At 35.9% G+C, this 23,943-nt stretch overlaps 1 protein-coding gene across 2 annotated transcripts in view; it reads right to left on the bottom strand.

Moving 5' to 3' along the window:
* LOC150104101 (F-box/WD repeat-containing protein 7-like) overlaps nt 1-23,943 on the bottom strand; it is a 234,683-nt gene that overhangs the window by 140,175 nt on the left and 70,565 nt on the right. For both annotated transcript variants that reach the window (XM_090396763.1, XM_090396761.1), the window contains exon 3: nt 3,473-3,734. In XM_090396763.1, the coding sequence (XP_090252889.1) occupies nt 3,473-3,718 (246 nt within the window). In that variant the 5' untranslated portion in view covers nt 3,719-3,734. The remainder of the gene's footprint in view (nt 1-3,472; nt 3,735-23,943) is intronic.

The raw sequence follows: 23,943 nt of genomic DNA on the forward strand, positions 1-23,943 counted from the left end.
ACTGAAATAGACAGGGATCCTACCAGCAGATAAAGGAAACACTATAGTTATTCTTGACTCAGATGAATATGACAATAAAGATAGCTTATTGTCAGCTGTCTTTATTTGTCAACAAGTTGACAATATTGACAAATTAGACAGCTCCTTAATACTGAAAATACTCTATTGGATCATGATCCTACTAGAGAGCTGGAAAATCACGCCAACAACCTTTTAAAAACAACCAATGACTTTAACAGAGATACCAGATTAGCACTCCGATCTCTGCATCTTCTTCCTCCACACCTATGTGGGAATCCTAAAATTCATAAGGAAGGCATATGTCTATGCCCAATAGTTGAAGACACAGATTCTTTGACATGCCTTCTTGCAAAACATTTAGCAAAACAACTGAAAGGCCTAACAGGACAATGATCTTATGCTAAAAACTCCAAGCACTTTGCTCTCAGCATCAGCAACACTGTCTTTAATGAATATGACATTTTAGCAAGCTTAGATATATAGTCATCCTGCTACAAGAAAAAAAGAAAGGTATTTCAAGTACAATAACTCAACATACAAACAGAACTCTTGACTAGCTATGGACAGTCCTCTTTCACCAGTTTTAGAATATCGTTATATAGAAACATTTGAAAGAAAGGTCCTAGAAGAATACCATCCTAAACCCAAATTACAGAAAAGGTATGTGGAATATATATTCTTAGTTTGGAATAATCATGGACTCTTCACTTTTGAATTTTGATGTGTGTATATAAAGCCTCCTCTTCTAATGATGATGATTTCTTCATCATTAGAAGAGGAGGCTTTATTACTCTCCCATATATTAGCTCAATTTCCATAAAACTTGCAAAAATACTTAGAGAACATAAAATCAAAACAGTATTCATCCCCTTTATCAGGATGAAACCATCACTTTGATCTATAAGACCTTGACATAGTCCATTAAAATATCCTGATGTCTACTGACTATGGTGAGAATGCAGGATATCATACAATGGACATACAGAAAAATTTATTGAGCAACACACTGAAACATATCAGAGATATTGAATACCAAAGTGAAGCCTCAGCTTTGCCATCACACGTATGTTCTTCAACTGATCCACAAGATGCCTCGGCAGTGAGACATCAAGTGTTATGAGATAGGTCTAAACTATTACAACCATCGTTATAACCTATTGAGAGAAGAATTTGGGAATCCTGAGAAATAGCATTGGATCCAAAACACCTAAATATAAACCCTAGTATCAACTTGTTGAAATACATTCTAGCCATATCCAGCCAATCACATGTACAGTAACACACAGCACCCAATATGTGCTCAACAATGAAATGCATACTCAAAAACATTTTTTTTTAAATCATCAGATTCTTGTAATATTACATAGTGGTCATAACAATGTTAATCTTTTACTATTTGTCTAAGAATGAAATTCTATTGTCCATCCAATGAAATTTGGATGAAATGTGTTTTTTGATTAAAGTAATTATTAATATTTTATTATGGTTTGCTGCTTTATAAACTCTTAAACACACACACACAAACCATGCCTCTATGGCTCAATCATCAATGAAAACACCCTTTGGTTGGAAAGGACATGGATCCTGTCTATAATGCAAAGAATTGGTACAAGAGCACTTAGACCTATAAAGAGCTTGATGAGCTTATATGGAGTTTATGGGAGGGAAAGTCTGCCAGCTTCATATAAGCCTAGCTAATTCATTACAAGTTAAAACACCCTCATACATCCTTTGTTCTTTGCATCCTAGATGGAATCCAACCCAGGTCTTTCCAAGTTCTTTGGTTGGCCAAAGGGCACTGTTTTTATTGAATGAGATACAGAGTACAAACACTTGTGCTTTATTAATTCATGTAACAAAATGGTTTCTCTGAACAATTCATCTGGAGTGGTAAAACGAGGATTAAAATTCAAATTTATGCTGGCTATTTGCAATCCACTAAACATGCAGCATAAAATTAAAAACAATCTCACATTGGTTCATCAGTTTCTAATGTAGTTGGTGTAGCTAAGTTCCATAAACTAATGATATTTTATGCTTAGTATTGCAAAAGTAAACAAAATACAGCTGTTGAGAACAATTTCTGGGAAGTGATGCATAAAATTTATGTTTTGTATTAAACTACAAAATAAAAGAAAGGTGACAACTGTACCTAAGAATGCTAATAACAACATGAAAGAAGTGCAAATGCAAACAATAATGGAAAACATGTAAGAAAGAACAGAAAATTAGAAATGGATGAAATTATAAAACTGAAAATAAAATCCAGAATGAATGTTTCAATTCTGAAGTGTTACGTGAATTTAAATTAATATCACTTTCTTGATATCTATAAAATGAACTCAAAAATATCCCGAAAACTCATAGTCAAATGACCAGTTATTAAGTTAATCATCATCTCCAAATTACAAGGAACATAAGTGAAGAACAGCTAGTTTATACTGGACAGCTTCTTAACTAGATAGAGACCTAATGATGGATGTTAGGTCCAATTAGGAAGCCAGCCTCTTTCACACTAGTGTTCTATTCATCCCCCCCACCTCAAGATGATTAATGCAGGCTAGTTGTTCATCACTTATGTCCCTTTCTCTTTCTCTGCACATATTCAATTCATCCTGAATATTTCAGGTAAATGACATTAAGCTAACAACATTTTAAATTTAAACATTAATTCTGGATTTTCATTTTTATAATTTCATCCTCTTCTAGTTTTCTACTTTTATATATTTCATTATTGTTTGCATTTGTACTTTTTTATATTGTTGTTTTGTGTATGGTTCCTGCCAATCCTTTACGTTTTGTTGTGATTTATCATCCCCTGCTATTTCCTTTGTTCTGTTTCCTGGTGGGAATGAACCCCCAAATTCACTACAAAAACCATGCATGCATCACAATAAATTATTTTTCTGGTCCCTAGGGATTTGCTACAGCAAGCATTTATTGTAGCTAATAAATCAAGGTGCATTTCAAATTCAATAGTGCAATGGAATTTAAACATGACACTGTCATGTTTTGACTTCAATACACTTTCACCTTTTTTTTTTCTTTAAAAGCAGAAACAATTATTAGCCATTTCATTAGCATGCAGGGAATCTGGATGAGAAAATATGTTTCTTCTTGTTGTAGGATTTTATGGTTTTGCTTTAACTATTCAGAAAGTTTGCAAGAATACAGAACAACATACAAGAATACACTTTTTGTATACAAACAATTGTTGAAAATATATACACAGAAAATGTATTGTCAAGCATTTTTCAATACTTACAATTGTAGCTGCTGTATCTAATTATCACATAGACTAATGTAAGTAGCACCTTGATAGAAAGCTTTCAGATAATCCAAATCTTTTATAATAATAGTAATTTGCCACTCCTTTTGATCTGAATTAAACAGTCCTAATCAGGTTTTATAATATTTCTTTAAGTCTGAAAACTAAATTTATTGTACTTACCACTATACCACCAACAGTAACAAGTGCAACTTCCATCATGTTTGCTCCATTATCTCCTCCCTCAGTTTCAACTGGTGCAACAGTGCACTCCTGTATACTATCATCCATATTGTCTCCTTCCTCCTCCTCCTCCTCTCTGAGGTCACAGGAGGACTCTCTTTCATGGTTTTCTGACAGAGATAATCCCTCCAGCAGTGTCTTCCTACCCTCACGCCACAATCCTAACAAGGAATGGTTTGTGAACATAAACCTGCCACTGCACCTATAAATGATTTTAAAAATATGCAATTAAAAACATTATTACAACAACAACAAAAAAAAAAAAAAGAAAAGAAATGAAGAAATATAAGTGCACACTAAGTAATTTTTTACACTACTAATAATTTACTTTAGAATTTATTATTTAAAATTAAAACAAGTGCATGCAAAATATTTAAAATATTTGTGCTAAATCAGTTAATAGGCCTTGACTACTTGTTACAATAAGTGAAAATAATTACAGTTACTGATACAACAGGGCATATAGGCAATATGGTTCTTAAAGTTAAGTGTCCAAGTATTATCATCAAAACTACTTTATTTTTCGAGAGTTTATTTTTCACTTGGTTAGACTATAATAAGTTTAGTTTAATCCATTATCCAAGTGTGAGCCAACAAAGTTTGCGCTTGAAAGTATCTTCAGGACTGAGCAAAGGTGGTGCAACACAAAGGCAACTCGTGGCAAAGGTGGAGAAAGCAATCATCACTCCTATCTCGGTATATCCCATAATGCAAACCACATCTCCTTGCGGATATGTGTAATGCTATGCATTAAGGCAAGGGCCACTACCCAGACCAGTTCCAACCTTTATCGAGGTCTCGTTAGCGGGAGCCAGACCCAGTATTGGAGACACCAAGGCAGAAGCAATGAGGATAAAGGATTAAACTAAACTTATTATATTCTAACCAAGTGCAAAATAAACTGTCGTGACGTTCTATTATCATGTTATGTTCTAAATCTGCCATCTTGGTTCAAGTCACTTTTATCAATATAACAACTAATTGCAAATTGATCACCGATCCAAAAGTAGGGAAATTTATAATTATACTGCGCCACCCTATTTTTAGATTAGTCTATATAAAATAGTAGGATCAATTTTCAATTAAGTTAGCAGTCTCCTCATTTATTTAGGCCGAATTATTTACTATTCCACTTGGGGTTCCTGCAAGATTCGAATATTTATGAACGGTGCAATAAAAAGGAATTCAGGCAAACACAATATTTAGATTAACAAAATAAAACATTTAATATATGATATATATAACAAATACAAGAATTCTGCTTTAAAATGAAACAATACAATCAACTTAATACATCTTGCTAAGTCACTCATGCCAATTCAATGTTCTAAACTTTCACATACAGTTCACAGTTTCAAAATCACAAGCTTTCTTAACTCAAGTTAGTAAAACGAAACTTCTTATTTAAACAGTCTCCAAATATCTATCAGCTGTATTTAATGTTTAAAATTCACAGGAAGCACTAACATTTCAAGGTAGACAATTCTTATTTCGGACTTTAAACTTCGAAGATATAACAAGTATGACTACTCTTACCAGATACAATCTTCAATACATCAATTAATTGTGAGCACACTTATGAATTAACTTATTTACGTTAGCGGAACACATTAATAAAGATTCTCCAACGATTTAACTGAACTACTGTTAATCGCGCTTCACTACTCAAAAAAAAAACACATCAATAAGGCACTGATAATTCTCCTTGTTTACTTTTCTCAAACTAGTTAATTTCAATATAAATCTTCTCGGGGCAACATAGAATTAAGACGTAATACTAGACTAACTGGAACTAATCAGAATTTTCCATTGAATGTCCAGTTCTTTATTTATCCAGTTACGGCATTAATTTTCCTTTACAACACAGCTGACTTCACTTGCAGCTAAGTATATGATTCACTATGTTCTGGCTCACTTCTAAACACTATTCTCATGAATTTCTGCCCTAGAGAACTTATAATTTTCTTCCACTTCCTTTGCTTGTATCCTACCTTCCTTTCCGCTCTGCAAAAACTTCCTCTCTTCTCTCTAATTAAAAATCGTATATTTTTTTTTTTTTCCTTTCAGTCCGAAGGTCACAAACTCTTCGACTCGTGCTTGTTTATTTCATGCGTCTCCATGACAACGCATGAACGTAAACATTTCGCTAATGTAATACAATGCTCTACTCTTACATAAGTGATTACATAACGTTAAATTTTCACAAATAAGAATAAACAGAATATTTGAGCTACTTAATCAGCGCTCTTTCATTACGTATACAATTATTTATAATACACTTTTCGTTACTTTACATATATATTTAGTTATCATAAATTTCTACACATATTATTATTTAATAAATTAATAGTAGGTTAAGTTTAGAATAAATATTTAAATAGTAATCCTTAATTAAGGAACAATAAATAATCTTTATACAAATTATGATTAATACATAATAAGCAATGTTAAATGTGAATGAAAAAAAAATAAATTACACAACATAGTTTCATTCACAATTTAACAAAACTCTCAACATCTTTCTCTGAATCCGGGATAATTTAATAATAAGGTTGTACACTTTTTGGCAACTCCTATAGGTGGGGATGACCTCTCATTGCTTCTGCCTTGGTGTCTCCAGTATTGGGCCTGGCTCAAACTGACGAGACCTCAATAAAGGTCGAAACCGGTCTGGGTAGTGGCCCTTGCCTTAATGCATAGCATTACACATATCTGCAAGGAGATGTGCTTTGCATTATGGGAGATACTGAGATAGGAGTGATGACAGCTTTCTCCACCTTTGCCACGAGTTGCACCACCTTAGCTCAGTCCTGAAGATACTTTCAGGCACAAACTTTGTTTGCTCACACTTGGATAAAGGATTAAACTAAACTTATTATACTTTATTTTTCCACTGACCATAGTAGAGGGAATGCACATTTGTTCTTAGTTACAAACTGTATCTATAACAAAATGTTTTCCTGGTGCAAAAAGTTAAGGCGAAAGAACTGTCTTGGTTGGCACTAATGATCTGAGAGGTGAGAAGTATTCTATGAGAGAGGATGTAAAGAAACAAAGCAAAAATGAAGGATGAGAAGGGAAAAACTATAAGTCCCCTGCACACGCTGTGATAGAGGCAAACTGAGGGGTGGGGTGTTAATAGCAAACGAATCAATACACAGGCTGTGCAGAAGGAATGATGCAGAGTTTGTGGACCTATGACCTGTGTTTGATGGAAAGAATTTGTATAAAGCTGACAGACTGCATCTAAATGGTTTTGGTGTTAGATGTCGAGAGAGCGAGAGAGAGAGAGCATGTTGAAGTGCAAATTCAGGAAAACTTAAGCAATTAGGTAGATGCAGGTGAATGTGTGTGAAGGCACCCATGAAGCAAGTGAGTGTGAAAATGACCAACAAGTGCAGAATCTGGTCTCTCAAGCCAAAATATTGAATAGGATAGTCAATTCAGGAAGTAGTTGGTTGGGGACCAGAAGGGATACTACAGTTTCTATATACTAATATCAGGAGTATCAAGCACAAGTGGAGAAGTTTCTGACAGTAGTTAGTGCACCCTTGCCAAAAGTTATAAGCATTAGTGAGACTTGGCTAACAGCAGATAATGTAGTTACAGGGACAGAATGTGAAGGGTTTGGTATTTTCAGGGAAGATAGATAAGAATGGATGGAGGAGGGGATGCCACTGATGATAGAGATGAATTGTAGCCAAAAAGAATAGCACATAGGCAGGAGGGCAGATGTTCATTTGAAGCAGTGTGGTGTGAGATCAAGGCCAATAAGACAAAATATATAGTTGGTTACTGATATAAGCTGTGGAGGAAATTCCAGGGATGATCTGGAAGACATGCATCAGCAAATTAGTGCAATGGGTGCAGGTAAAGTGATTATTATGGGGGACTTCAAACATGGAGATATAGATTGGAAGGAAGAGAGATCACATGGCAGGAAGGAAATGGAATTTATACACTGAGAGATAATTACTTGAGGCAGCATATGATGGAGGGGACTCAAAGTGCAAAAGTATTGGGCCTGGTCAATAGGATCAGAAGAGCTATCCATAACCAAGGCGGTCACATTAACTCCAACTGACGAAAGTGACCATGGTCTTGTCTTGGGAGATTGTAAAACATGAGGAATATTCTGTCAAGAGGGGCATATGTGGAACTACAAGGCAGGTGATTATGGTATGCTTAGCAAGAAACTTAAATCTGTACCATGGCACAAACACTACAGGGTAAGGATGTTAGTAGTGCATGGGATATAGTTAAGGGTCATCCAGAGGAAGCAGTATTAAATTGTATACCTAGGGGAAAGAGAGTTAATTGGGTAGAATTTAGATGGATGAGTAATATCATTAAGCATGAGCTTCAGAAAAAGAAAATACTGTGGAGAGTACATAAGGAGAAAGGGAAAATCAGATTATGAGATGGATCTAGCCAAGTAGATAAGGAAATACCAAAGAGTTATTTCTCTATGTGGCAAGTATATATATAAGTTTCTTTCTAAGGACATTTATTTTGAATATGATTCTGCCATCTCTTTGGAATAATTCTGAGCATAAGCTAGTTGAAAACCAGATATCGGGGAAAAAAAAAGAAATGCAGACCTTGAGTATTCTCAACAAACTGTTATATTTCCAGTTACTTTGTACTCATAACGTGTATGGTCATAATCTTTATGAGGATGAAATGCATGATAATGTGAGTGAAGATGTGCCACAAAAAAACTATAAAAGATAAACCTTTTTAACGAAATTTCTAACAATACAATAACTGTGTCACATCAACAGGATGTAGCATAGAGGCATCCTGCCTCACGGCGCTGTTCAACCATATTGCAGTAGGCACTGTCTGCTACGCTAACAATTCCTGTTAGTGTAGCAAGTGCGGAAAGAAGTTTTTCCAAGCTTAAACTAATTAAAAATTATTTGCGAACAGCATAAACCAAGAAACATTGGTTGGTCTAGCAACTATATCGATAGAGGCAGACATAGCTTATATTTTTAAATTTAAAAGAGCTTATAAACAGTTTTACTGTGCGATATACCCAGAGCAAACATTTAATTAATATCGGACGCGCTCTCTCTCGGGGGACCCTGTAATGACTAGAGAGCTTGTCCCCTGGGTGGCGGATAGGGGAGCCCACCATGTGTGTGTGTGTGTGTGTGTGTGCGCGCGCGTGTGTGGTGAATTGGTCCGAATATTCTGAAGAAGGACTCATGGATCTGTCCTCTCCTTCTTCTACTTTGAGGAAGATCCACTTACTTTAATCTTTCCTATAAGGCCTTATCAGCCAACTCTTCTTATTTTTATGACCCTTATGCTATTAGAGTACTCGAGGGTCATGGGGTCTTTTCATTTCTGGCCTTACAACTATGCCCTCTCTATAAACCTTACTATAATTCTTCTATAATCTACTCTTTCCCCTTCAATATACCCTATTCCTCCTGTGGGTTTAAATTCGGAAGAAAGCTAGTTCAGAAGCCTTAAGGTAGCAGCCCTACCACTGAACTAGTCCATCGTCAGGCTAGTCCCCTGACATGGAGAACATAACCCTACTTGTAAGCTGACAGAAAAAGATAATTGGATTGAATCTATGGGAAATGACCCTGGAATGGAAACGACAAAATATAATACACATAACAAACTGGAATGTAAGAGGAATAGCATATAAAGAAATAGAATTAGACTAATTATTAAATGAAATAAATTTTAAAATAGCAGTAATCACTGAAACAAAAAAGAAATTAAAAGGAACTATGAGAACTGAAAATTTTAATGTGATATACAGTGGAGTCGACAGAGACCAAAGAGCACAAGCAGGAGTCATGATTTGGATTCATAACTCCCTTTCAAAACAGTTAAAACATTATAAATTATGGAATGAAAGAATAATAGAAGCTAGAATAAAAATAGATAGAGGCTATTTAACAATAATTGGTTTATATGCCCCAGAAGAAGGAAGAGAACAGGATAATATTGATTTTTATAATCAGCTACAAAACATATATAATAAAATAAATAAAAATGATTACGTAATTTTAGCAGGAGACTTAAATGCAAGAATTGGAAACACGAAAATTAATAATAATACATGGAGAACATACTCTAAACAGGAATGGTAAAAAATTAATCGACTTTGTAGTTTATAATAACCTAAAAATAATGTAAAACATTGTATATGAAAAGCTTATTTGTTCGGACAAATAAAAACCCACAAAGACGGGTACCCGATGAGGCCAATAGTCTCATACAAAAAACACCACCACAGCACCTTTATCAAAATTCATAGCGAAACTTCTCAAACCATTAATTACAGCATCTAACTTCATGATAAAAAACTCGGACGACCTTTTCAAAAAAATAAAAAACCTAACCCTATCCCAGGAAGACATCCTCACTTCATTGGATGCGGCGTCTTTATACACCAACGTGGACGTCCCCAGAACTTTAGACATTGTACACACACTACTCACAGAAGACCACACCCTACACTCTCGTACTAAACTAACGCCCAATGATATTATTAACCTAATAAAACTAATAATCTCGGCAAACTTCTTCAAGTTCAACAACAACATGTACATTCAAATCTTCGGACTCCCCATGGGCCAAAACATCAGCGGACAACTAGCAGAATTATTCCTAGCACACATAGAATCACTCCTCCTACTCCACCCACATCACCTTTTATGGCAGATACGTGGACGATATTCTGTGCATTGGAAATCCTACACACATCACCACCTTAAAAGTGTCCCTAAACAGTTACAGCAACAGACTAAAATTCACCATAGAAACCGAACAGAACAAATCCATCAATTTCTTAAACTTGACATTAACCAGAACACACAACAAAATAGCGACGAAAGTATACCACAAACCCTCATATATCGGAAACTACCTCCATTTCCACTCGTACCATCCCTACTCCGTTAAAAAATCGGTCATCTTATCACAATTCATAAATGCGCACAAATTTTCAACCAATCAGAGTAATCTAAATGCAAAAATAAAAAAACTAACACAGATCTTCAAAAATCGCAACTATCCTACACAACTAATAAATTACGCAAACAAGACGGCCAAAAAACCGCCAAAACAATCCAAGTACCAAAACAAACTTCCCTATACAAAAAATTATCAAACTACCATACACCCAAAACACATACAAAGCCTATAAATACATCTTCAAACATACTGACTACAAACTGGTATTCACCACAAACCAAAAATTGTCAAATCTCCTAAAACCCACTAAATTTCACACACAAAAAGAAATATTTGAACACCACAATGTAGTCTATAAATTTCCCTGCCAAAAAAGACTGTGATATCACCTACACAGGCTCCACCATCAGGTCTTTATGGGCAAGACTACAAGAACACTTCTGCTATTGTAACATCCCTATTCCAGAACATTTAAGCACTAAAAAAAGCAACATCAAAAAGAAAAATCGAATACAAAGCACATGAAAAACGGAAATAGCTGTTCAACTAGAAGTACAGAATGGATTTAGAAAAGGACGATCATGTATAGACCCGGCCTTTTGCCTAAAATTAATAATAGAGAAAAGAAGAGAATACAATTTAGAAACACATACTGCATTTATTGACTTTGAAAAAGCATTTGACAAAGTTAAAAGAAACATATTAAAAGAAAGACAAATACCAAATGATATCCTAAAAGCTATCACAAGTATATATGAAAATAATCAAATACAAATAAGATTAAATCACGAGCTCTCATATAAGAGAGAGATAAACCAAAGGGTCCGACAGGGATGTCCCCTCTCAGCAACTCTTTTTAATATCTACTTAAATGAAATAATAAAATGGAATAAAAATTTTCATGATGGTATTAAACTTTCTCCTACTGTGAACTTAAACACTCTCCTCTTTGCCAACGACCAAATAATAATTACAAATTCTGAAGATAACTTACAGAAAGCTATTTTAAATCTAAATGAGATATCCAAAGATTATGGTATGATAATATCAACAGAAAAATCAAAAACTATGGCCTTTAAAGGACAAGATCCAGCAAGAACTAAAATAGTAATAGATAACAAGATCTTAGAACAGGTGAATTCATTTATCTACCTAGGATGTATGATCACATATGAAAATGAAAAAGATATAAACGTAAAAATTGCAAAATATTTAAAAATAATAGGTGTAATTAACTATATTTAAACCAAACCTAGTTCAAAAACAAACCAGACTAAAAGTATACAATACATTAGCCATACCAGTCTTAATGTATGGAAGCGAAATCTGGACAATAAAACAAAAAGACAAACAAAGATTAACAGAAATGAAGTTTATGAGAAAAACTGCAAAGTATGCTCTATTTGATCACAAAAGAAATGAAGAAATTATGAAAGAATTAAACCAAGAACCAGTAATAGAAAAAATTAAAAAAATATAAACATAAATGGATGGAACACGTTCAAAGAATGAAAACAGAAAGATTACCATAACAAGCTTTAAAGTACAAGCCATTAGGAAAAAGAAAACCAGGACGTCCTCTTAAACGATGACTTCTAAGGCCAGAACAGGCCATGCTAGGCCTAATTCCTTGATACGCATGATGATGATGTAATCGTTTTGCATTAATGTTTCTCTTATAATAAAAACAAAATAGCAATTGGAGATTTTCTTATATTTTTGTCTTATAATCCACCAGAGGCGATATTTAATTGTTTGCCCCAGAGCACGATCTAATCTGACGACGGCCCTGCAAACACTGATATCCCATGATGCAATTCAAACCCACAGCCTGTTGGTTGGGGGAGCAAATATGTTATTCATTCAGCCAACGATAATTAGTTTGAATTGTACTTTATTTTTGTGAAAGAAACACAAACTACTTTCAATTTCAGTAATGTTGAACCTACAGCCATGTTCTGGGAAATTACCTTACAATTTCCAGGGATGGCCAGGGATTGTCCTAGCTCCTTTCCCTCATTCTACCATATGAAAAATCTCCGTGTTAATACGATAATAACCCTTCAATAGCTTAAATGTCTCAATGATATCTCCTCTTTGCCTTCTATCTACCAAACTCTGAAATCTGCATGCCCTCAGTTTATCCTCTTAATCAACATTGTACAGTCCTGATGTAATATTTGTTATCCATCTCTGCACCCTCTCCGAGCTTACTTCATCCCCTTCAAATCCTGGTGACCAGATCTGAGCACAGAAATCCAGTGTGATCTTATCCAAGTTTTATGGAATGGGATCAGCACATTTTTATCTCTTGTGATCAATGTTCTCCTGAATATTGTTGCAATTGTCTAAAAATGTCTTTATACAACTTTGCAATATGTACTCGGAACTTCAAATCTCTATCCACACATCCCAAGATCCCTTGCCTTCTCCACTTCTTCCGGTATAACTTCAAATGAGTATGAAGCACCCCATCTGTGGATCCCAAATTTTACATTTAGTTGCATTAAACTGACATCCCCATTCATTTATTTGCCCATCTTTCCAGTTTATATTCAAATCCTCTTGATAAGTCAAAACATAAGCACTATTACTAATACCCCCCCCCCAAGCTTCATATCATCTGCAAACACCTAAACATCTCCCTATAGTCCTGTGACAATATCATTGATATAAAGACTAAGCAGTAATAGTCCCAGGATTGAATCCTGTGACTCCACTTATAACCTTCCTACTCCTTGATACTGCTCTCTCATATACAACTCTCTGATATAGATGCAACTTAAAAATCAACTTGTTGTGTGGTACCCTGTCAAATGCTTCAAAAAAAAAAGTATGTCTTATCCATATCTTGCATCCACTGTGCTGCTGCAAGCAAGTTTTTAAGTCTATGATACTTGCCTTCCTTATAATTCCACAAAAATTCTTTACGTTCTGATACTTCCACATGCCTATTCATCCTCAAAGTCAGGACTACATGGTCACTTTCACCAACTGGAGGCAAATCCAAAACTCAGTTCCCTTATTACTGCATGATATCTCCTCTGCCCAAACTAATTTGCCTAAACATTTCCTGTTCAATACCATCTATATTCCTGGCCAGTAGCAACACCCCATTAAACATCTATCTCACACTGTATACTCAAAGTCATTGGTGTTATTTTCACTGAGATTCTCCATCCTGAGAGCGCACAATTCATCTCTCAACACTCTACCACCCCCATGTTTACCTTCCCTATCCTGCTGAAATTTCAGTTTAATCATTCAGTTTTATTTATGTAATGTTAATTCTGCTTCATTTTATCATATCAATTTGAGAATGCTGTCATTATAAATGCTTGTTTTGTTGATTATAATTCATTGACTGTCATAATGAATACCACCAATAAGAAATTAGGATATGTGCACATCATTTTATTTTTAAAAGGCACTCAGTTGTGAGTCGTACCTCAATTAACTGAAATAGCAACTTTATAACATGGAGAAAAACAATGCAGTCGACAACAGGTGGTAATGAAATATCTTTTTTGTGGACTTTCAGGAGACTCCATACAATCTAGGATAATCGATTTCATGTTTTTGTTTAGTTTCATCATCCCAACAAGAAGGATAAGTTTCTTCAATTGATTTATTTCACTAGAAGTCAGATTATCAGAAAGGAGATAAGTAGTACATAAGAGGTAAATGAAATGGAGGTGCATAGCACATTATAGAACCTTAATGTGAATAATACAGCTGTGGGATTGGATGGTATACCAGTTCGAGTTCCACGTGAAGCAGCGAAGGAATCGTCAGTGCCCTTGACCATATTGTTTAAGTCTCAGCTCTAGGTTAGTCCCGAGGGGATGAAAAGAAGGGAAAAATAGTTCCATTGCATAAAGGAGGCTCCAAGACTGATGTAGCAAATTACAGACATATCAGGAATATTCAAAGTATTGGAGAAGTTGGTCAAGAGCAAAATACAGGAATGGATAGATGGAAATGGGATACTCCCAACAGATACTGTTGTCTCCCAACAGAAACGTTGGGAGACAACGTTTCTGTAATACAGTGACAGCTAAGTTGGATAAAGGTAATGAGTTTTCAGTGATACTGTTAGACTTTGCAAAGGACTTGGACTGGATACCACATGGAATTGTAATCAGTAAACTGCAGCACATGGGGATGGATAGAGAGAGATATCAGAGAATAGTTTATTCAGGAGTAGAGCCCAAATGACCTGTGACTAGAGGAGTGCTGCAGGGTTCTGTTCTAAGACCGCTACTGTTTAATTTGTACATTAACAATATAGGAAAGGATCTGAGAAGGAACTGTTTAGTTATTTGTCAATGATGCACAAGTTGGGTAGAGCAATAGTTAATACAGATGATGTTAAAATTTGCAGGATGATTTGGATAGACTGGCAGGCTAGGCAAAGGAGAATGGATATCAGTTTAATATGGCAAAGTGTGAGGTTATGCATTTTTGGGTGAGAAGATTACTAGCTGTATACCACATTGGTAGAACTGTATTCCAGGAAATTGACAAAGCCAGAGACTTGGGAGTGTTAGTGGACAGGGAGTTAAAGTTTAGGTGGGGGGGATAGACTGGCAGTCTGGGCAAAGGAGAATCGATATCAGTTTAATGTGGCGACGTGTGAGGTTATGCATTTTTGGGTGAGAAGATTACCAGCTGTATACCACATTGGTAGAACTGTATTCCAGGAAATTGACAATGCCAGAGACTTGGGAGTGTTAGTGGATAGGGAATTAAAGTTTGGGGGGGACACATAGCTAAAGTGGCTAAAGCAGCTCATCAGATTACTTGGTTATTGAAGAATACTGACAAGCAGAGACAAGCAGGTTATTGTTCCTCTTTATCAAGCCTTGATAAGACCCCATCTTGACTACTGCGTGCAGATCTGGATGTCTACGGGTTTCTTGATGATGAGGAGGAGGTGGTGGGGATGATCCAGAGGCAAGTGACCGAGATGGTAGCAGGTCTATGGAATGAACCTTACGAGAACAGGTTGAAGATTTGTGGGTTACAGAAACTGGTTGTTAGGTGGAAAAGGGGTGATGATTGATACATACAAATTACTGAAGGGTTTTTACAAGAATTAATTCAGAGGAAATAGGGACTCATCTATAAACAATACCGATCCCCAAAGTCTAAGGACCAGTTGGTAGGGAGCCTGGGTCATTTCAAATGTTCTTGCCCATGGCATAGAGACAGGAGAATGTAGCCTACTGGTTGGCTAGCATACAGGTAACCTTTGTGTAACTTTCTGTGCACAGCAGAAACCAATACCAATGTTCCTGTAGCTGATAAGAGGTTAGATTGTAGCTCATTCAAGGTAGCACTCCTATTTTAGTGAGCAGATAATCAGAAATACTGGTCACCCACTGCAGCTCTAACCTTATGGCCTTCCTTCACTTTAGCTCAGGGATGCTGTTTGTGGCTGCTGTAATTGATTCCTGTGAACCATGAATGGCCTCTCATGCAATCATCTGGCAACCTCTGCCTGACGCTTTGGTCGGCCTCTAGTCTTACAATAGCTCACTACCCAAATTCATCAATTAAATGATGTCTTGCAGCCATATCCAAGAATTTTGCTATAATGAAATGTTTTGTTCTCATTCCAGACATGTAATGGAAAACCACTCCAAAATGTCTGCTTTTATGCCATGGCTCATTTGCATATGCCAATGACAGTATCATTCATTTCTATATGATATCCAGAACCACACTCGGCATCACTTTCATATGCCCCCCACTCCCAAGTTATCACAATATTTCTTTTTGTCCCCTAATTTATGGAAACCCATGTAGCTTTTCCTTCATCAGCTTTTGTGATAATAAAATTTATATTTTTCTTCAATGGGAAACTGTACAATGAGACTTATTTGTGCCTATGGTCCCACAGAAGATTCTACTAAGGTAGAAATGGAGAAATTTTTTGAGACTTTAGAGAAAGCAACTGACAATGAAAAAGGAAAAGTTGGTCCTTGTTGGGGATCTAAATAGCAGAGTAGGAAATGATTGTCATAGAAAAATATTTTGGGAAAACTTGGAAAAAAGAGCAAAGCTAATAATAATGGCAAATACCTGTTGGATTTCTGCTCAGGACATGGACTGATTATTACTAACACCATGTTCCAACATAAAAATGTGCACAAATTCACATGGAGAGAAGAGCCAAGGAATAAGAAAAGTCTCATTGACTATGTTATTGTTGATAGTGATGTTTTCTCCCTGGTGCAGGACACCAGAGTGTACAGAGGATTTGAAATTGGAAGTGATCACTATTTAGTCTTGAGCAGGATAAAATTGAATTTCATATTGAAAAGAATAACATGTAAGAAAGATTTAAAGCGAATAAAATTTGAGCAGCTCTCAGATGTGAACTGTAGACTAAAATACACAAATATTATTTAAGAAAAAACGAAAGAGTTTGAGAACAGGAACCAAACCTTGGAGATTCTGGGGCAACCCCTAAAGAAAACTGATTGATACAGCAAGAGAGGCATGTGGTGAGGTTGCCTGTAAGGATAGAAAAATCAAAACTCCATGGTGGACACAGGAAGTTAAAGAGGCAGTGAAGGAAAAGAACAAAGCATATCAAATGCCAGCCTGGCTGGCCAAGTGATCAGCATATCCACTCTCCAGCCAAAAGGCTGTGGGTTCGAATCATGCCGTGGGCATGGATGTTTGTGATTGTCTTCGGAAAACCAGTAGTGGTGGTCAGCGTTAGATGGCATTGGTGTAGTTGGGTCAGTTAGTGGATTGAGTGGTGGAGACAAAGTTGTAGAGCAAGTGCCCTCCCTCAATGAGTCTTTGGACTCCTTGGAAGTGTCTAATAATAATAATAAGAGTTCCTGGCAAATAAGTCAGCTTGTGCTCTTAGAGAACACAGACACAAATGTAAGAAAGCGAAACACTGTGTAAAACTGGCTAAACAAAAGTCATGGGAGGACTTTCGTAAGAACATAGAAAATAAATATCAAGAAGGCAGCAAGATATTCTGGAGGTTGCTGAAGAAGCTCAGAAATGGAGGAAAGAGTACTGTGAAAGGAATTAGAGATGATAAAGGTGACATGAAAACAGGAGAAAAAGATATCCTTGAAGTATGGAGTAATTACTTAAAAAAATTGCTAAATGAAACAAGCAGTGATGACAGCACAGTGGTAAAAAAACACTGACCAGGCATGCAGTCAGGAATACATATCCATACTTACAGTAGAAAAAAGCCATCAAAAGCCTGAAATGCAGAAATGCAGCAGGAGTAGATGATATTCGACCAGAAATGCTCAAGTATGGAGGTATAAAAGTCTTACAGTAGCTGCACTGCATTGTTCAGAAGACCTGGACAGAGGGACAAATTCCAGATGATTGGAGTAGAGCTCTCATAGTAACCATATATAAAAAGAGAAATAAAATTGAATGTGAGAATTACAGAGGTATTTCATTACTGAGTGTTCCTAGTAAGATATATGCAAGTACACTTGAGAAACAGTTGAGAAGGATTGTGGAAGAGAAGCTTGGTGAAGAACAAGCTGGATTCAGGCCGAACAGAGACTGTTAGGATCAGATTTTCACTTTACTACAGATAGTTGAGAAATCATGGGAATATAACAAAGATCTGTATTTAAGTTTTGTCGATCTGGAAAAGGCATATGACAAGGTGCCAAGAGAGAAGCTATTCAATACGCTACAGTTATATGGTGTCAATGGGGCATTATATCAAGCAATACTTGCAACGAGTTGCCTGGTGTTGTACCACCTTACCCCAATCCTGAAGATACTTTCAGGCGCAAACTTTGTTTGCCAACACTTGGATAAAGGATTAAACTAAATTTATTATTACAAGCAATACTTAGTCTGTATTTGAGTTGTAAGTCAGCAGTTAGAATTGAAGGAAGTACAGGAAGGTGGTTTAATGTTAAATCTGGTGTCAGACAAGGATGTACATTATCCCCTCTGTTATTCATTATCTATATGGATCATATTATGAAGTGGTATTAAACTTGATATCAAAATGGAAGATGTTAATCTCAGCTCTTTGCTTTATGCGTATGATGTTATACTTCTAAATAAATCTGCTACAAGTCTGCAAGATTCCCTAACTAAATTGAATAACTGTTGCAGTAAATATGGTATGAAGGGAAGCATTAAAAAAACAAAGCCTATTTTCATTGTCTTTGTCTTTTCAGAAACATTGAAAATATCAACTGCATTGTGAATGGAGAACCGATAGAACAAGTAAAGCATTTCAGCTACTTAGGCACGATGTTTAGTGAAGATGGTAAATTAAATACGGAAATAGACAACAGAATTAACAAAGCTTACTTAGTCATTATTTGAGTTGTAAGTCAGCAATTAGAATTGAAGGAAGTATAGGAAGATGGTTTAATGTATGGTAGGAAGTCAAATGCCTCATTTGAATAAATTTATATGGAATAAGAGAGAAATTAGCCAAAATACTAAATTAGTTGTATACGGTGGTGCCTTGCTATTCGACAGTTAAATTTTGCAGGCCAGCGCATGCGGGTGCATGGAATCGCGCAATGTCATTTGTCATTTCTTGTTGGACTGCATTGGTGTTTGGTGGTTTTGTTTGTGCTAAGTTTCAATTCTGCATTTTTCAGAAAGTAAAAATTTTGTGCATCTGCAGTTATTTTTTTGAGTGAAATTTAAGAATGGGTCCAAAGAGAAGTGAACAGAGGAATAATTCAGGAAATAAGCACACTTGAGTGAGCACAGAGAAGAAGAAAGAAATTGTAGATGAAGTGCAGAAAGGTAGAACAATTACAGATGTAGCTCAAGAGTGGTGTTCCTAGGTCAACTGTAACAACTTTTTGGCAACAGAGAGAGAAGATTATGGGTGCTAGAATGTCTGCTGGTGCAATGAAGATTTCTGACAAGAATAGATCTTCAATCAATGAAGGGATGGAAAAGCTGTTTATCACCCGGATTAGAGAAAGACAGATGAAGGGAGATCCAGTAACTCAGGCAATGATCTGTGAGAATTCTAGGTTAATTTGAAGAATTGCAGAAGAAAACTCCAGGATGTGCCTCAGATCAAAATGAGGAATTTAAAGCAAGTCGAGGCTGGTTTCACAGATTCCAAGGTAGAAAAGGCACTCACAGTGCTCTCAGACAGGGGGAAAGCTGCTAGTGCAGATAAAGAGGCTACAGAAAAGTTTGTGAAAAAATTTGAAGATTTAATCAGGAAGAAAGGCTACCTGCTACAGCAAATTTTTAACAGGGATGAAACTGGGTTATTTTGGAAGCGCTTGCCACGAACTTACATCACGCAAGAAGAAGAAGAAGTGAAGTTCCCAGGACATAAGCATATGAAAATAAGCCTTCTTTTATGAGAAACAAGGCCTTTCATAAGCCTATGAAAGATAGGCTTACCTTGTTATTGACAGCAAATGGAAGTGGAGACTTTAAATTAAGGTCACTTCTGGTCTACCACTCAGAAAATCCTGGTGCTTTGGGAAGAATATCATTAAGTCCAAACTGCCAAAAGCATTGGATTTCCAGCAAGTTTTTAAAGACTGGATTTTTGAAGTGTTTGCCCTGAGTGTGAAGAAGTTCCTCACTGACAAAAATTTCAATTTCAAGGACTTTCAAGAACTTCCAGTTCTTGCCTCCAAACACGACGTCATGGATCCAACCCATGGATCAAGAAGTGATTGCATGTTTTAAAAACCTTTACACCAAGGCTTTGTTCTCACGGCTTTTCGACGTGACTCACTCTTCTGACAAGACACTGAAGGACTTCTGGAAGACCGAGTTCAACATTCTCTATGCCATTTCTTTTATTAAAACTGCCTGGGATGGAGTGACACAGAGAACTCTTCGTGCATTGTGGAAGAAACTCGTTTCCTAATTTTTCTCAGGATGACAACAGTGCAGACCAAGCAGCTGGAGAATCAGAAGCAGCTGCAGTTTTAATGCAAGAGATCATTTCGACGGCAGAGAATCACGATGATGAACTGACTGTAAGAACTCAGAGCACTCAGCGAACAACAAACAAAGGAGAGAGAAAGAGGAATTTCACCTGAAGAAGAGGATGGCAGGGAAAATGGACAGATGCCATTAAAGAAGTTTTATTCCATTGGGAGAAGGTGTAGTCTGTTTGTTTGGAATAGTACCCCAAAACTGCTGATGTTAGTAGAATGACAGACTTGTTCAACAACACCATCATGCATCACTTCAAAACCATCTTGAAAAAGGGGGAGAGAGAGTTCACCCTTGATCAGCTCCTCATCCCTGTTAAAGCAAAGAGAAGATGAGAAGGGGTAGAACAGGATAAAGAAGACTTCCTTCTAACATCTAAGGCTTAATAGATATGTATGTATTGTGTACATACATCAAACTGCATTATACAATAGTGTATTTTGTAATTCAGTGTGTTATACAATAGTAAAATACACAAAGTAAATATGGTGTATTTCTCTCCCACTCCTCTGTTAGGGGAAGTGGGATGAGGGTCTGACAACGAATTAATCTATTTTCCATAGACTTATATGGGAAATATTGTCCCGCAATTCAACATTAGTTCGCCAATGGATTAGTGTCGAATTGTGAGGCACCACTGTACAACATAGTGTTCAAACCAGTTTTAACTTATGGATCTGAGAGCTGGGTCAGAAGTAAAACACTTGATCAAAGACTAGAGACCGCGGATATGAGAGTCCTGAGAAAGATTAGAGGCGTGAACAGATGGCATCAATGGCAATATAATATTAAAAATGAGGATATTAGGAAAGAACTTGACATTGTCAGCATCCAGTAATGCATTAGCAGAGGTAACCTCAGGTGGTATGGTCACTTAAACAGAATGGGAGAGGAAAGATTAGCAAACCAAGCGTTCTCTGCCAGGTTGGCAGGAAAAAGACCCAGAGGAAGACCAAGATATAGGTGGATTTTACTGGATTGATACAGTAAAAAGTGCCTTAGAAGATAGAAATATAAGACCTGATAATACTGGAGTCTTGACAGGTAACAGACTGATTTGGAGGAAAATTGTAGATAGGAAGTTAGGAATGATGTAAATTTTTCATGTAGTACTATCATATCCTGTACATCCCTTGAGGGTCTATATCAGAAATTTGATGATAATGATGATTTTTTTTTTCAAGGAGAGAAATGCTTTACATTCAAGATAAGAGAGATCTGAAGACAGAGACTTAGAATTAAAAAGAATTTGTGTTGCTTAAAAGTGAAGACAGTTAACCGTCTGAAGGAATACTGAAGAAGGTCTCTATCTACCGCCAAGGAAAAAAATCGATAACAGGAACATATTTAAGTGAAATAGAAAAATCCAGACTTTTAAAGAAGACATTTACTACTTCCTCTGGGGGAAAGGGGAGCGAAAGGTCATTTCTGGATGACCTTTCACTTATCTAGCTCTATAACAGTAGAAAAGAAGAATGAAAAATTGAATTTCTGTGTGTCACAAGTACATTATACGTGTCTAAGAGCTAAGAATGCCTATGGCCTCATTTGACAATTTTCTTCCAAAAATTAGCAAATAAGGACTTGCTGGGTTGTATGTAAATACAATAAACATCGGAGACAGAATAGTTTTTTTTTTTTTTTTTAATTTTGCAACACTAGGTATCACTAGAATCCTCTGTACACCTCTTAAAAAATCTTATACGCACTTTGCAAGTTTAACAAGTTTCCTTTTCACAAATAATAAACAATGGAGGGATTAAGTGAAAGATTTTTTATTTTGTAGAATTTTAGCCACGGTATGAATGGGCAAAAATTCTAAACGATGTTTATTGTATTTACATACAATAAACATCGGAGACAGAATAGTTTTTTTTTTTTTTTTTTTAATTTTGCAACACTAGGTATCACTAGAATCCTCTGTACACCTCTTAAAAAATCTTATACGCACTTTGCAAGTTTAACAAGTTTCCTTTTCACAAATAATAAACAATGGAGGGATTAAGTGAAAGATTTTTTATTTTGTAGAATTTTAGCCACGGTATGAATGGGCAAAAATTCTAAACGATGTTTATTGTATTTACATACAATAAACATCGGAGACAGAATAGTTTTTTTTTTTTTTTTTTTAATTTTGCAACACTAGGTATCACTAGAATCCTCTGTACACCTCTTAAAAAATCTTATACGCACTTTGCAAGTTTAACAAGTTTCCTTTTCACAAATAATAAACAATGGAGGGATTAAGTGAAAGATTTTTTATTTTGTAGAATTTTAGCCACGGTATGAATGGGCAAAAATTCTAAACAAGCATAAGTTACAAAAATGAAGATTCGTTGGCACGTTCTCATTGTTCAATTTTTGTTTTTCTAACTTGTTCGTGTTTGGATGATGCCATTGATTTAGATGAAATATATAATATCTTGCATGTCCTCCGCTGTTTATTAATGAACCAATTATGTCTCCATCATCATCAAATTCCTGATATGTACCCAAAGGAGTACAGGACATTATGATGGTACTATCATGTAGTACTATTATGATAGTACTACATTACTAATTTCCAATTGACAATTTTCCTCCAAATTATTCTGTTATCTGTCAAGACTGAAATATTATCAGATCTTATATTTCTGTCTTTTAAGGCACTTTTTACTGTATCAATCTTTATACACATAGGTCTTCCTCTGGGTCTTTTTCTTGCCAACCTGGCAGAGAACACTTGTTTTAATAATATTTCCTCTCTAAATGACCATACCATTTGAAAATAGCTCTGCTAACAATGTGAAGTTCTTGCCTAATATTCACATTTTTAATATGATACTGCTATGGATGCAATCTGTTCACTTCTGTTATTTTTTTGCTATTATTGTTTGCTTTGTTACGTTTAAGTGTTTCATGGTATGCTAGAAATCCCCTCCCTTATTGTTACTCAACTCCGTTCAAAAATAGAAGTACCTACAAAGACAGTAATTTATCTATCCTTGACCCCTCTGCCACTATAATCTGCTTTAGCCAAATCCTATTCATTCGGTGGCCGTTCCTTCAGTTGGTTATGAGTGCAAAGCTCAGCAGACAAAGAGTCTGTCTTGGGCTAGAGTCAAGTCTCTCTGAATGCAAAATCCGGAATTAACTCCCTTTCAGAATTAAGAAAAATTTGTTTGATAACACTGCACCTTCTTATTTCCGATACAAGAGAAATCTCCTTGTCATGGAGTTAACACGCAGACTATTTCATGATTCTAGAATCTAGCTAACAGCAATCTCAATTACAAATCCTTGAAAAAATATTCTGCATGCAATCGCAGCCAATCCCCCGTGTTTGAATTCATACAGGTTTGGATTTTAGTGAGTGGTGCATTGATTTTAGAGATCAGGCAACTTTATAAGGTAAAGAAAGCATGAATGTTTATTCATTCTTTAGCTCGTCGTACATTTATCAAAAGTTCACCTAACTAAACTGAATTGCACTTGCACGTAACAATTATTAACTAGACAAAACAGAACTATAATCAATA

The sequence above is a fragment of the Typopeltis vanoorti genome, chromosome 8 (assembly GCF_054136105.1).
Source record: "Typopeltis vanoorti isolate ZY-2024b chromosome 8, IOZ_Tvanoo_1.0, whole genome shotgun sequence".
Taxonomy (NCBI): domain Eukaryota; kingdom Metazoa; phylum Arthropoda; class Arachnida; order Uropygi; family Thelyphonidae; genus Typopeltis; species Typopeltis vanoorti.